Source organism: Uloborus diversus, chromosome 8, assembly GCF_026930045.1.
Source record: "Uloborus diversus isolate 005 chromosome 8, Udiv.v.3.1, whole genome shotgun sequence".
NCBI lineage: Eukaryota > Metazoa > Arthropoda > Arachnida > Araneae > Uloboridae > Uloborus > Uloborus diversus.
This window is the reverse complement of record NC_072738.1, coordinates 66,859,809-66,872,585: the sequence shown is the minus strand read 5'-3', so window position 1 is coordinate 66,872,585 and position 12,777 is coordinate 66,859,809. Positions and strand designations below refer to the sequence as shown.

General features: G+C 33.4%; 1 protein-coding gene across 3 annotated transcripts in view; it reads right to left on the bottom strand.

The window, feature by feature from the left end:
• Positions 1 to 6,733: 6,733 nt before the first annotated feature.
• LOC129228176 (phospholipid hydroperoxide glutathione peroxidase-like) overlaps positions 6,734 to 12,777 on the bottom strand; it is a 39,254-nt gene continuing 33,210 nt past the window's right edge. For all 3 annotated transcript variants that reach the window (XM_054862834.1, XM_054862835.1, XM_054862833.1), the window contains exons 6-7: positions 10,458 to 10,542; positions 6,734 to 6,990 (exon numbers count right to left, since the gene is read on the bottom strand). In XM_054862834.1, the coding sequence (XP_054718809.1) occupies positions 6,952 to 6,990; positions 10,458 to 10,542 (124 nt within the window). In that variant the 3' untranslated portion in view covers positions 6,734 to 6,951. The remainder of the gene's footprint in view (positions 6,991 to 10,457; positions 10,543 to 12,777) is intronic.

Sequence of the window (12,777 nt, the reverse complement as noted above, 5' to 3'; positions counted from 1 at the left end):
GAACAACATTCAAGAAACATTTGAACCAAATTTCTATTCAGGGTGAGTAGGTAGATGCTCAATTCTTAAAATTGGCAAATTACATTCCATGCTTTTTTTTTTTTTTTGAAAACAAAAAAATTTCCAGTGACAATATTAATTACTCTATTTATTTTTCATCTATCTCTAAAAAATAAAATATTTTTCAGGTAGTGGAATGTGGAGCAAAGTGAAATGGTTAAGATGAAAGGGTTTTTTCAGAATGAACAAACTGGAAATATTTTTGAAAATTACAGTACATAAAGAAAGAACATTCTATCTTATACATATAAAATCTGAGTATCTATCTATCTATGTCCAAGCTTCTTCTCCCGAACGACAGTGAACTGACCATCGAACCAGGTATCGATGGATTCGTCATCTTCCCGTCTTCATGTTTGGCTATTTAACATAATCCTCCGATAATAATTAGCGGAGATATCAATTAAAAACTTTTAATTATGACTCTTAGATTTCAAAATCAAATCACTATTTTTCGAAGGCTTTCCTCCATTCAAATTATTATTCAGTGCTTCAACTCAACTTTCCGGATGAACGCTTTTATTAAAATGTATAGCGTGAAGAAAATCATTGAGATAAAAGAACTGTTGCCATTTTTTTCTCGAATATGAACAGGTAAAATTCTTGTTTTTGTTTTTAGGCTTTTCCTGTAATCAGGGGATTTAAAATGTTTACTTTATGGGGGTTTTCCGCAATCTGCCACAAAATTTCACTGACTTCTTTTTTTTTTGGTTCAAGCCTGATTGTTAAATACGCGTCACATGACATAACTTTCATTTTCGAGGAGGACCGTGCACGTCGTAAAGTAAATGAGTGATTTACAAGTTATTTGAGTTCTTTGAGGGTTTGTACCTGGAAAACGGATTGATGTAATTTTTGTACGACCATGTGGATAGAATCCATCCAAATATTTATCTGAGTGGTATGTTGCATTAATAAACACCCGGGCAACGCCGGGTAGTAGACTATTTTATGTAAAAAGCGGATTGTTATTGTGCATAAATATTTCCGATATAGTCTATCAGATGTAATTCAGTTTAACGTGAGTAAAGATTATAGTTGATAATGCATATATTTTCCCCTTTTGTGCTGACTGAAAATGTACTCATAACTTGTATCATTGATAACGATTATTAACGTTGAGGTGTTTTGGCAAAAATATGTTTTACTGGTGTTTTGCAAACCTTGCTTTACGCGCATTTATTTATTCCTTAACGCGTTAGAAACTAGTGTCAGTGTACTACAAAAGCATCAACTGGACTGCTCTTACATTTTTTAGGTAGCCCGTGCAACGCCGGGCACGCAGCTAGTCTTATACATATAAAATCTGAGTATCTATCTATGTCCAAGCTTCTTCTCCCGAACGACAGTGAACTGACCATCGAACCAGGTATCGATGGATTCGTCATCTTCCCGTCTTCATGTTTGGCTATTTAACATAATCCTCCGATAATAATAAGCGGAGATATCAATTAAAAATTATTAATTATGACTCTTAGATTTCAAAATAAAATCCATATTTTTCGAAGGCTTTCCTCCATTCAAATTATTATTCAGTGCTTCATCTCAACTTTCGGCAACAACGCTTTTATTAAAATGTATAGCGTGAAGAAAATCATTAAGATAAAAGATCTGTTGCCATTTTTTTTTCTCGAATATGAACAGGTAAAATTCTTGTTTTTGTTTTGAGGCTTTTCGTGTAATCAGGGGATTTAAAATGTTTACTTTTTTGGGGGGGGGGGGGGGTTCCGCAATCTGCCGCAAAATTTCACTGACTTTTTTTTTTTTTTTGGTTCAAGCCTGAGTGTTGAACTCGCGTCACTTGACATAACTTTTATTTTCGAGGTGGACCGTGCAAAGCCGGGCGACGCAGCTAGTTTTACTATAAAACTTGCGTCAAAACAGTGTTTTTTAGTTTTCACAGTAAATTTGAGATTTAGAAAAAAGTTGAAAATTTTCACTTTTTTTTTTCATGGGGCAAAGTGCAAAATAAAATATTTTTCAAATGAAATATTTTTTATTTGATTATAAAAAATATTTTTGATCAAAAAAATGAAAAAATTAAATGTTGAATGAATAAATGAATAATAAAATTGATATATGAAGAAAAATAAATGAGTGACTAAAAGAATGAATAAATAAGAAAATAAGTGAATGAATTAATAAATATAAATGAATTACTAAATGAAGGAATGTAAATGAATTAATAAATAAAAACCTAAGTGATTTACGTTAAATGATCGAGTGAGTAAATGAAACAAAATATTTCGCTTTGCCCCGTATATAACAATTTATTTAAAATACAAATAAGCTAAATATTAATTAAATAAATACCAAATTGAATACTAGGTCTCAATTAATATTTAAAGTGTTAATAACAACTATCATTTTATAGTAACAAAAACAATTTGTGACTTACAATGAAATATTACAATATGATTATCATTTTAAAAAATTGCCCTTATCGCCAAATGTTTTGTGTATCACCAAAAAAATCTTCGGCGGTATTTTTTTCCTAACTGGAATAAGCTACATATGGTACTATATGTTTAAAATAATACCAGATAGGTGGAGTCAAAAGCAGAGAAAATATTTCACCTTTTCACTTTGCCCCGCTATTTCCCTTTGCTCCACATGTTCCCCTACATTTAAAAATAACTTAGTAATGAAAAACATTGCAAATTAAATCTGGCAAGTGGGCTTTAGTTCGGCTTATCTTTTAAAAAAAGGGGCAGAAGATTAGTTTGGCCTTTATGAACATTGTTCAAGAATGGTATGTCCGAGAGAGTTGAAATTTGGTACTTAGACTCCTAGTGGAGTCCAGTTGTTCACTTCCCCTTTTGTTTGCATTCGGGAGTTTCTAAAAGGGTCTCTTGCCCCTTTTTGGGGGGAAAACTTTGTTAACTTCAATGCAAACTCAAGTGGTGTTATAATTTGGCAAACACTTAGTGATATATCGCCAGTCTTTTGGTTGTCAAATTTTGTCTCCAACTTGGCGACAAATTTGGCCACTGTTTGTGATATGTAGAGAGTAAACCATTGAATCACATTAAAATTGCCAATAATGGGAAAATGACATTAAATTGGAGTAAAAGGAAGTCATGTGGTACACACATCAGCTTGTTTTTTTTTTTTTTTTTTCATTTCAATCATTGTTATTTCTTTGTCATTAAAACCTATATGTTGCAAGCTCAATTCTAAATGTTTAAGATCTTGCAACACCATTGTATTTGATACACGTTGTCCAGTTGTAATTATACTTAGAAATGTGTTGAAGGATGACAATTGATTATGTTTTTAATTTTTATAACAGTCAATGATGTAATGATATCTGAAATACAATCTAGTGTGATTGTCAAACACTTTTCAGTTTTGAGAAAAATAATGTCTCCTTGGTTCTTTTTGTCTTATGAGAATTAATTTAATCTAAATAACCGTTCTTAAACAACACATACAAAATTTCACAGATGTTTCTTGCAGCCAAGTCGAATTTACATAAATTTCAAACTCAGACCCCAAAGTGTTTTTTTGAGGGAAAAAAGTAGGAAATAAGGAATCAAAAATTTAAAAAGTAGGAAAAAAATTGCTTTAAAAAGTAGGAAAAAATAGGAAGAGATAAGACTACACACACGTCAAGATGACTGACAATCATTAGTATGAAAAATAAACTGGTGGAAACAAAGATAATAATTACAAAAGTATGAAAATAAAATCCAAACAAAGAAACACTTTTCAACAATACAGTAATAAAATTTTTAAGTGCGAAAGAATAAAATGCAATATAGCGATTGCAAAAAAAAAAAAAATAATAATAATAAAACTACTATGCATTCTTGCATGTCAGATGTTTGAATTTGAAAAAAAAAAAAAAAAAAAAAAGGAAAAGGACTGAAAATGCAGAACTAAAAACAATTTGTTCTTAAATATGGGACATAAAATTTATAATAAAATAAACTAAATAAATAACGAAATAAGTAAACTATAGGGTTTGTACTATGTTATGTATTTTTAGCATTAAAAATACATTTTTGTTTCAGGCACGTCATTTATGGGAGTCAGTGGGGTCAATTTCTCCCCTACCTGACTTTGGAAAATTAATTCTTAACTATACAAGTTTGTGCGGTTTTTGTTTGTTTTCACATAAAATTTGTATTTAGTATACATCCTTCGCTAGCCACCTCCGAGGGCGGGGGGGGGGGGGGGGATCAAAATGACGGGCCAGTTTTAATTTTAATCAAGCAATAAAAACGAATGTTGTTTTAATGTCCAGTAATTTACCGCCTCTTAGCCAGGGCTAAGGCAGAAATACATGAAATACACCGCCAGCTCAGTCAATTCAAGCCGAGGACTGCAATTTCGTGCTTATTAGCACTCATCAGCCCGGCATGGGAGTGACTGAGATGGAGGTGGAAAACCTCTTAAGGAATTGACTCCTCGGCTGGAATTGACTGAACTGGCAGTGTATTTCATGTATTGTTGGTTTGATGATTTTTATCTTCTTCTTGTTCCAAAATTTTTGTCACGAAAATAGAAGGAAACATCCATGTATGATAAACATAACATTTTTATCAAAGACAAAGATCAGTTACTAATGTTTCTCTGTGCATAAAAGGGAAGGCATGTAGTTTCTCTCAATCCTCACCGTACAACAAAAATATTCATTCAGAAATGGTTCACGAAATTGAGAGTGAGGGGGGAGCACCTGGCATCAAATGCCTGCATATATCTCTTTCTCCCCCAACCTTTGATCAGGCGTACTAAGTACAATAACTTATAGTAGATACGCCGCATCGGTATAATTGCACACCCTGAAAAGAATAAGAGTCAGTCAAAAAAATTTTAAATGTTCAGAAATGCCACATTGCCATAAACACAGCACATAAAACTGATGATCAACTCCTTGATATTGATGATATATCAGAGTAGAAAATACCCATTAAAAAGAAAAAAAATACATATTTGCTTGTGGCTCTACCAACTTTTAAAAGTGTGAAGAAATAAAAACGTAATCTCGCATTTAAATTGATTTCCGATTTTTCTCCAAAAAATCAAGAACGTTTGGCCCATCCAGATTTTGCCGCTTTCTTTTTTTTTTTGCAAATACATTCTTTGCAAGGAAAGAAAACGAAATTTTATAATCATGTTTACGATTTAGAATGAACAATAATCATATTTATGTACGAAAAAAGTTAGTTTCCGCGATTATTTTTGAAGTGGTCCGTTTTTGCGACTTTGTTATCTGTCGCTTTTATTTTGTACTAAAATCAATAAAATATGTACAGTGTACAGGTTTTTCAGGTTTGTTTCCTTACATTCATTTTAAGGTTTTACATAGCCTTTCTGTTTAAATAGAGCTCCATTTCCCTTGTAATTATTTATACCAAAAAAATGGCGAATAGGAAATTCTGCTTTTCCCGCACTTCTTGAACAGACGGCCGTTTACTTTAATTTTAAAGCTTCTTATTGACGAGTAAATAATATATAATTGCATCAGAATATGCCAGTATCTATTTTTTTTAGTTTCGTTAAAACAGTAGAACTGAAGTCTGGGCAATAAAAAGAAAAGTCGATCATGAACGCCGCAACAGCAAAAAAGTCACTTATGAAAATTTAACTTTTAAACACGCAAACGCCGCGGCGTTCCTTCCAGAAATCAATGTAGTCAGTCAATGAAAAGCTCAGGATATGCTTGCTTCTTTTGCTTTTCAAAATTAAAACATGCAGAAAATTATCGGTGCGGCATTGTAAAAATAAGAATGAGTGCACAATTGGAAGTGCTATACTAAAGAAAGAAAAAGTTGGGGAAAAAAAAGGAAAAAGTAGGAAAATAAGGAGAAAGCTCTAAAAAGTAGAAACTCTTCGGGGTCTGCAAACTTTTTTTTTCTAACCATATTTTTCAAATGGGTCATGTACCACCATAAACACAATGTAGGATGCAAAGGATTGTAAAGTAGGTGTAATTTTGAAAATATCTGTTCAATATTTATACATTGATTCAATCTACAGAGAGGTTTGTCCATAATTTGCTTTTCCTTCAGGTCATTTTTCACAGCATTGCATAGTGATTATGTTTTCATTAGTGTATTTTGATGGCTTATAATTTTAATATCAGGAAAGCTACAAAAAAAAAGTCAGAAAGACACACACACACACGATAAGAGTAACTTTTTTTTTTTACATACTGTCCCTTCAGTCAATATTTTTGCCACCAAAACGAAATTAATATCTTATTTCTAACAGGGTTGAGACCACTGGTTGCTGCTTCTCTATCTTCTCACTTATCTGATCAGTGAACTCTTTACTGGGTGGTAACTTTGGTTTTATAATTTGAATGGTATTGCACTTTTCACACAATTTTTTGTCTGTTGAAATGTCAGTCACTTTAATTAAAAATTTATCAAACAAATATGAATACAGTCAACCCTTGTTAAAACAAACTCAAAGAGACCTTTAAAATCAAATAGTCTAAACCTTCATTAGTTTTATACAAAAAACTAAAAACCGACAAACAATAAGAAGGGGATTGCTAAGGTTTTATCTTATGAATAATTTGTTTTTGCGTGTTCGAATTAAAGAGTTTCTACTGCATACAAAGCACAGCTTCTATTATATGTGCATTATTACAAAGGTTTGGGGAGGGGGGTATTCTTTAATGGCATTAAAAATGTGTGAGGAATATCAAATATAAAAATAGTTTGAAAAGAAATAAAATATTTATTCTCAAAAATGGACAAGCAAATATATGATAAATAGTAAAGCAGAATCCATATTTTGCATCCCTTCAAAACAAGCTGCTGCTAGAAGTAAACATCAAACTCATCCCAGCCATGATCAGTGGTTTGAGGGACGGTCGTCATTGGCTCTCTACAGCCTTTCCTTTTGAAGATCTGCCAGACACGGATTAATCAAAGTTTATGCATCAAAATACTTTAGCAAATCGGGCTCAATGTCCTAAAAGAAAATTCATGAATGTTAACACAGCACTCAGACTAGTCCAAACATTTTACTAGTAATTAAAAATCCCTTCAAAAATTAACTAAAATTTAAGTGATAAAATTTCTTAATGTCCTAATCATACGTCAAGCTTTATGTTCGTCTGTGATTTTGATTGTAATTTTTTAATTCATTGAAAGTTTTACCACAGAATAGTGAAATCCCAATTTAATTTTCCTAGCACAAAATGTATGGAAAAATGAAGATCTGTTTTCTTTAGTCAAATATGAATATTAACTCTGTTTCTAAATCATCCCAAAAGATCAAATCATTTTATTTCAATCTCTCCATCCCATTTCTTATTTTAAACAGCTCTCTAAAAAGTAGTATCTAACCTTCATAAATATATTCCCTATAAGTTGTGCATAAATTGGGAATTTTAAATAAAAAAAAACCTACATATATATATATCAAAAAAATATCTGTTAATTCAAAAGAAAGACTACTAATAAATGCTCAAACAATTGATATCTTTCCTTTTCAATAAAACACTGAACCTTCTTAAAGGAAGCAAGACACCTTTATAATAAATTAAAGGTGTGTTGAGAAGAGAATTGGAAAACTCTGAAAGATTATTTCTTATAATAGTTTTCAAAACAGATAATACTGTATAATCATTTTTAAAAAATCAAAGTACCAATATTGCAATCGTCAGTTAGTCTTAACAGTATACAACATACAGAAATTTATTTCATCTATTTATAATGTGGTCCAAAAGTGTCTTTCGCTATATCCACAGAATCCTAATTTTAGATATGGTTATTTGAAGATATGTGCTTGAGATGACTTTAAACACAGTGCTCAGAGCTATAATTAGTGAATGAATTCCGAACACAACACCCATTTTTCCCCCACTGAAAATTAATCAGAGTTGAAAAGTCACGAACTGCACTGGATGACAGACATACAACGAAAATTGCTTGCCTAAAGCATTGTGATAGGCTAGTGACAACATAAGAGAGGCTTTGACAAACTTTACGTAATCCACAGAATTAGGCAGTAGAAGCACCAATCACAGAACATCTGGTACAAGAGAGCGTGAGGAAAACCTTATAAGCCCTGTGGATCTCAGTCTCTTGTTTGAATTTGACAACAAGCAAATTGTGCCAAATGTCAACTGTGGTTTTTCAATACACTGATGAATTTGCACAAGGAAAAAGCAGGTGTTGTCATTTGAAAATTTTGAAAATCATTCAACTGTAACCATGGGTGGTGTTGTATAAAATCATCACTATCCCAACTTAGTGGTTCCCAACCGGTGGTTCGTGAGAGGTTTTCAGGGGGTTTGTGAAAAAATGTTGTAACATGCCTGTTTCTGATGAAGTCTCATCTTCAAGCGGTTTCAAGCAAATTCTGCTCCGTTTTTACTCATTTGTCTTTCGAAAAATTGTATGCTCTTAGCATGAAAATATTTGCATACTTTCTGACATATTTTACATTTAAAGAATTCAGTATATCATTGCAAAGTGCCGGTTTCTTCAGAAGCTTTTGATTGGAAATATTTAATAAACTTGAGGAAAACATTACATGGAGCATATGCCAGCATCTCAAATATTTTGATGTTTAGTTTCTTTACCATTTGAGTGCGATGAATATTGCTCTTCTCTAGTGTTGGGTTAAAGATGCATAGAAGTGAGATCACACTATTGTTTGTTGCTATAATTTTCAAGCTACATCGACTACAATTTACTTCAAGCTTTATTGTCGCAAAAGAAAGGCTAGCAACTCAAAATATCACAGGAAGTATTAAAAATTAAGTACTTTAGAAAATTTTCATGGGTAAAAGTTTAGCAGTGTGAGGTTTACCCAGTAAAAAAAAAGAAAAAGAAAAATTAATTTGAATTTTGACATCTTGAATTCAAATTATGTTTTTCCCAATCACGAGTGTGTGTATGTAGGCGTGTGTGTTTGTGTGTGGGGGGCATGCGTGTTTGTGTGTAGGCATGTGTGTTTGTGTGCTGGCATAAGTGTGTGGGGGGTATGTGTGTATAGGCATGTGTTTGTGTGTATATGTGTAGATGTCTGTATGTATGTATGGTTGTGTATACGTGTATGTGTTTGTGCGTGCATGTGTGTGTATGTATGCGCGTGTGTGTAGGACATGGATACAACCTGGAGACTGTTTTCGCCATAGGTGCAGCATCGTGAGGACCCGGTCGACGGTGATGGTGCGGAGAGAAAATAAAATGATAGGACGCTAAAAACAGTCAAGTAAAAGCAATAAGCAATCGTGATATCTCAAAAAAAAAAAAAAAAACGACGGAATTTAACCATGCAACTTGATTTGCGCAATATGTAAATAAGGAATTTACGAAATTTGTGTAGAAAATTTCTCTTGTAGTAAGCGAGCTTAAAAATATTTGTTTGTTAAAAATTACCTTTCGTAAAAAATTAGAGTATACGCGTATATTGAAAAATAGACGACTAAAATTATTTTTCAATATACGCATTTTACTCCGCACTTATAGCATAATTGCAAGAAAAGCTTTCAGCAATCGATTGATTGCCGATTTGTACGCAGTATATATTTATCAAACAGCTAGGCTCGTAGACCCTTTCAAGAAGACTGAAACCTAGAGATCTTTCTTATTTTACTGGAAGAAAAAAGTTCATTTAGTTAATCTGAGACAGTTCTCTGAAAGATATTTTAAAGATCATTCTTTAATTGAGTTCTAATTTAGTGATTGAGATAAATGTACCCTTGGTTCAAAAAAATTTCAGTCAAACTTTGAACTTCTTTGTTCCACATGTATCCCATTTTCAAAATGTTTTCAAAGTTGATTGAAGCTCAACACAGAATAATCACTGTGTTTGTTTTTTGGTGAATTTGTTTTGCATTCACTTTGCAACAATCACTTTAGTTTATAGCAAAATATTTGTAATTCTATATTTTTTGCAATCATGTTTACGTTCTTGCTATAAACTATGGAGCACATCTTGGGGGTCTTTCTGGGGGTTTTTTTTTTTTGCTACTTATTACCTAGTACTCAAGGGGTTTGCCAACTCCTTTGTGAGTTTGGAAGGGGTTTACAAGGGGGAAAATGTAGGGAACCACTGCTCTAATGCATACCTTTAAATAACGATGTATAAAATTTTGGTTTGATCGATTCAGCAAATAGGCAGCTAGGGCTTTGTATGCAAGGGAAGTATTTTAGAAATCTTTATACAAAACATGAAAAAAATCAATTTAGTCCAAATTATTATATTCATTCTGAAATACTACTTGACAGAATTTCGAGCTTGAATGCTTTATTCAAATTTCTCTGTTGTAAACAGTTATTGAATTTCCAAAATTAGATTACAACTGCAGGAGATCCAGACAATAGAAATCTTTAATATTAACTAGTACCTAACAACAAAAGAGGGAAACAAATCAAAAATTAAATGCTTTTAGTTGAAAAAGTAACAAATTAAACAACATATACCTTAGGAGCTTCTTGTGGACCATATCTCTTTACAGGCTGCCCATTTTTATCAATGAGAAATTTAGTAAAATTCCATTTAATGAAGCTGAAATACAAAATAGATTGGTTAAAAGTATTCATTACAGCAAGCTTAAAGAAGTAATACAGCAAAAGAGTTAATCTTTGGAAGAGCAATTTTTTTCCAATTTGTTGACAATCTAATAAATTTTCTAAACCTTTCTTTCAAGCATTTGTATTGGTTCTAACAGACTTTTAATTTTCTCATTGGATTGGTTGTTTGTTTAACATTTTATTTTTTTCCATTAACGCTTTACTATTCCCCCTCATGGATTTTACCAGTTTTCTTTTTACCAGACTGCACGTGCACGAGGCAAAGGAGGGTAATGCGTTTATCAGTCTATTGCATGTATGTCTGTTCCTATGTGGCGTTCTATAGGCTAAACACCTTGGCCAATTTTGGTAATTCTTACGTCAATCGATTTGTCTTAACCTTGGGAGTGTCACTAAACACATAACAGTAATTAAAAGTACCATTTCAAAAACCAGTTGCCATTTTGTCAGTTTGAGATCGGCGCATGCTACCTGTGTGCAACAAATGCAGGCAGTTTTCACTGCCTGAATACTTTGTTTACTAAGTCTACTAATTGGGGTCTCAGTGGTCGAGTGGTCTAAGCGATTGCTTCTCCCACTTGAGGCGGTGGGGTCAAGACGCCTTTGCTATGGATGTACTTTCCCCTCTTTCTAATGTAAATTCTTTCATGTGTTCTTTATATTGATACCATTGATGAATAATATCACCTATTAACTTTAATACTTCTTGCAGAATTAGTGGAAGAGCTAACATTTCAACAACTTTCTGTGAATAACAGATGAAGAGACTTGTTTAAAATAACTAAAATTTATTAATACGTGAGAAAAAAATAAATATAATTGTATAAACTATTAATTGAAGCCAAAGGTAAAAAGATTAATTAAATATGACTAGCTTATTTGTTAAGCTCCATCCTAATACTGCTAATCTATTACTACGATCAGCTAAGCATCATCGGCAATCAGTCGAGCAATACGAGCTCCACCCAAGCTACCTTTTACAGGACAGACATCACAGAAAGAGTCTTAAACAAGAGAGCGAATCTCATCTCTGTTCGCTGTTAAATAGCCTGTCCTCATCAGTACTCACATCAATGCCCTCATGTCCACACAACCAATGAGGATGCACCAAGTGGCGGAGACGCCTCCCTGCTAAGCCAATGGCGGGAGTCCGTTACGTCACGCGTCCGATCCGACCTCCAGCTTCCGATTCACTCGGATCGTTAGTCTGAACGAGCATTGGTTGATTATCATGAGCTTCTGTTACGTGGGCAAAAGTGTAGAGATGTTTGTAGAAAGTCGATTTCTAACATATATGTAATCTGTACTGTCATAAAAAATGTATTATGCATAACGAAGGCAAGACACTCAGATTGTAGTTCTCATCAAAATATACCTGTGCAATAAGCACCAAAAGAAAGAAAGCCTACTAATTTGGTTTTCATCTCTAACATGTTGCATTTGTTTCTGTCGTGATTCAGGGGACTGAGTTTCGCAATGTGTATTTTATTGACGGGCTTTTTACCCACAACGCGGGTAAAAAGCCCGTCACTTTCAAAACCTCACCTGTTTTGTGCGACGCAGAGGAAGGTAATGTGTTTATGAGTCTATGTACATATGTTTGTTCCTACATATGTGACATAGTAGAAACTAAACGCCTTAGCCAATTTTAATGATTCTTACGTCAATCGATTTGTCTTAACCTTAGAAGTGTGACTAAACACAGTAATCAAAATTCACCATAGCAAAAACCAGTCGCTTTGTTAATTCTCTCGGCATTGTATCGCACGCGTTTACGCTGCTTGCATTTTTTACCCGACTGCGCGTGTGCGACCCAAAGGAGGGTAATGTGTTTATAAGTCTATGTATGTTTGCTCCTATGTGGCGTTCTACAGGCTAAACGCCTTGGCCACTTTTGTGAATTCTTACGTCAATCAATTTGTCTTAACCTTGGGAGTGTCACCAAACACGACAGTAATCAAAATTCATCATATCAACAACCAGTTGCCATATTTTGTCAGTTCGGGAACGGCGCACGTTGGGTGTTGCACACTGTGTCGCACGCTACTGTAAGTGCGACTAATGCAGGTAGTTTTCGCTTCCTGAATTTTTTGTTTACTAAATCTATTAATTGGGGTCTTAATGGCCGAGTGGTCTAAGTGATTGCTTCTCCTACTTGAGCTGGTGGATCAAGACACCCTTGCTCCGGATGTACTTTCCCCCTCTTTCT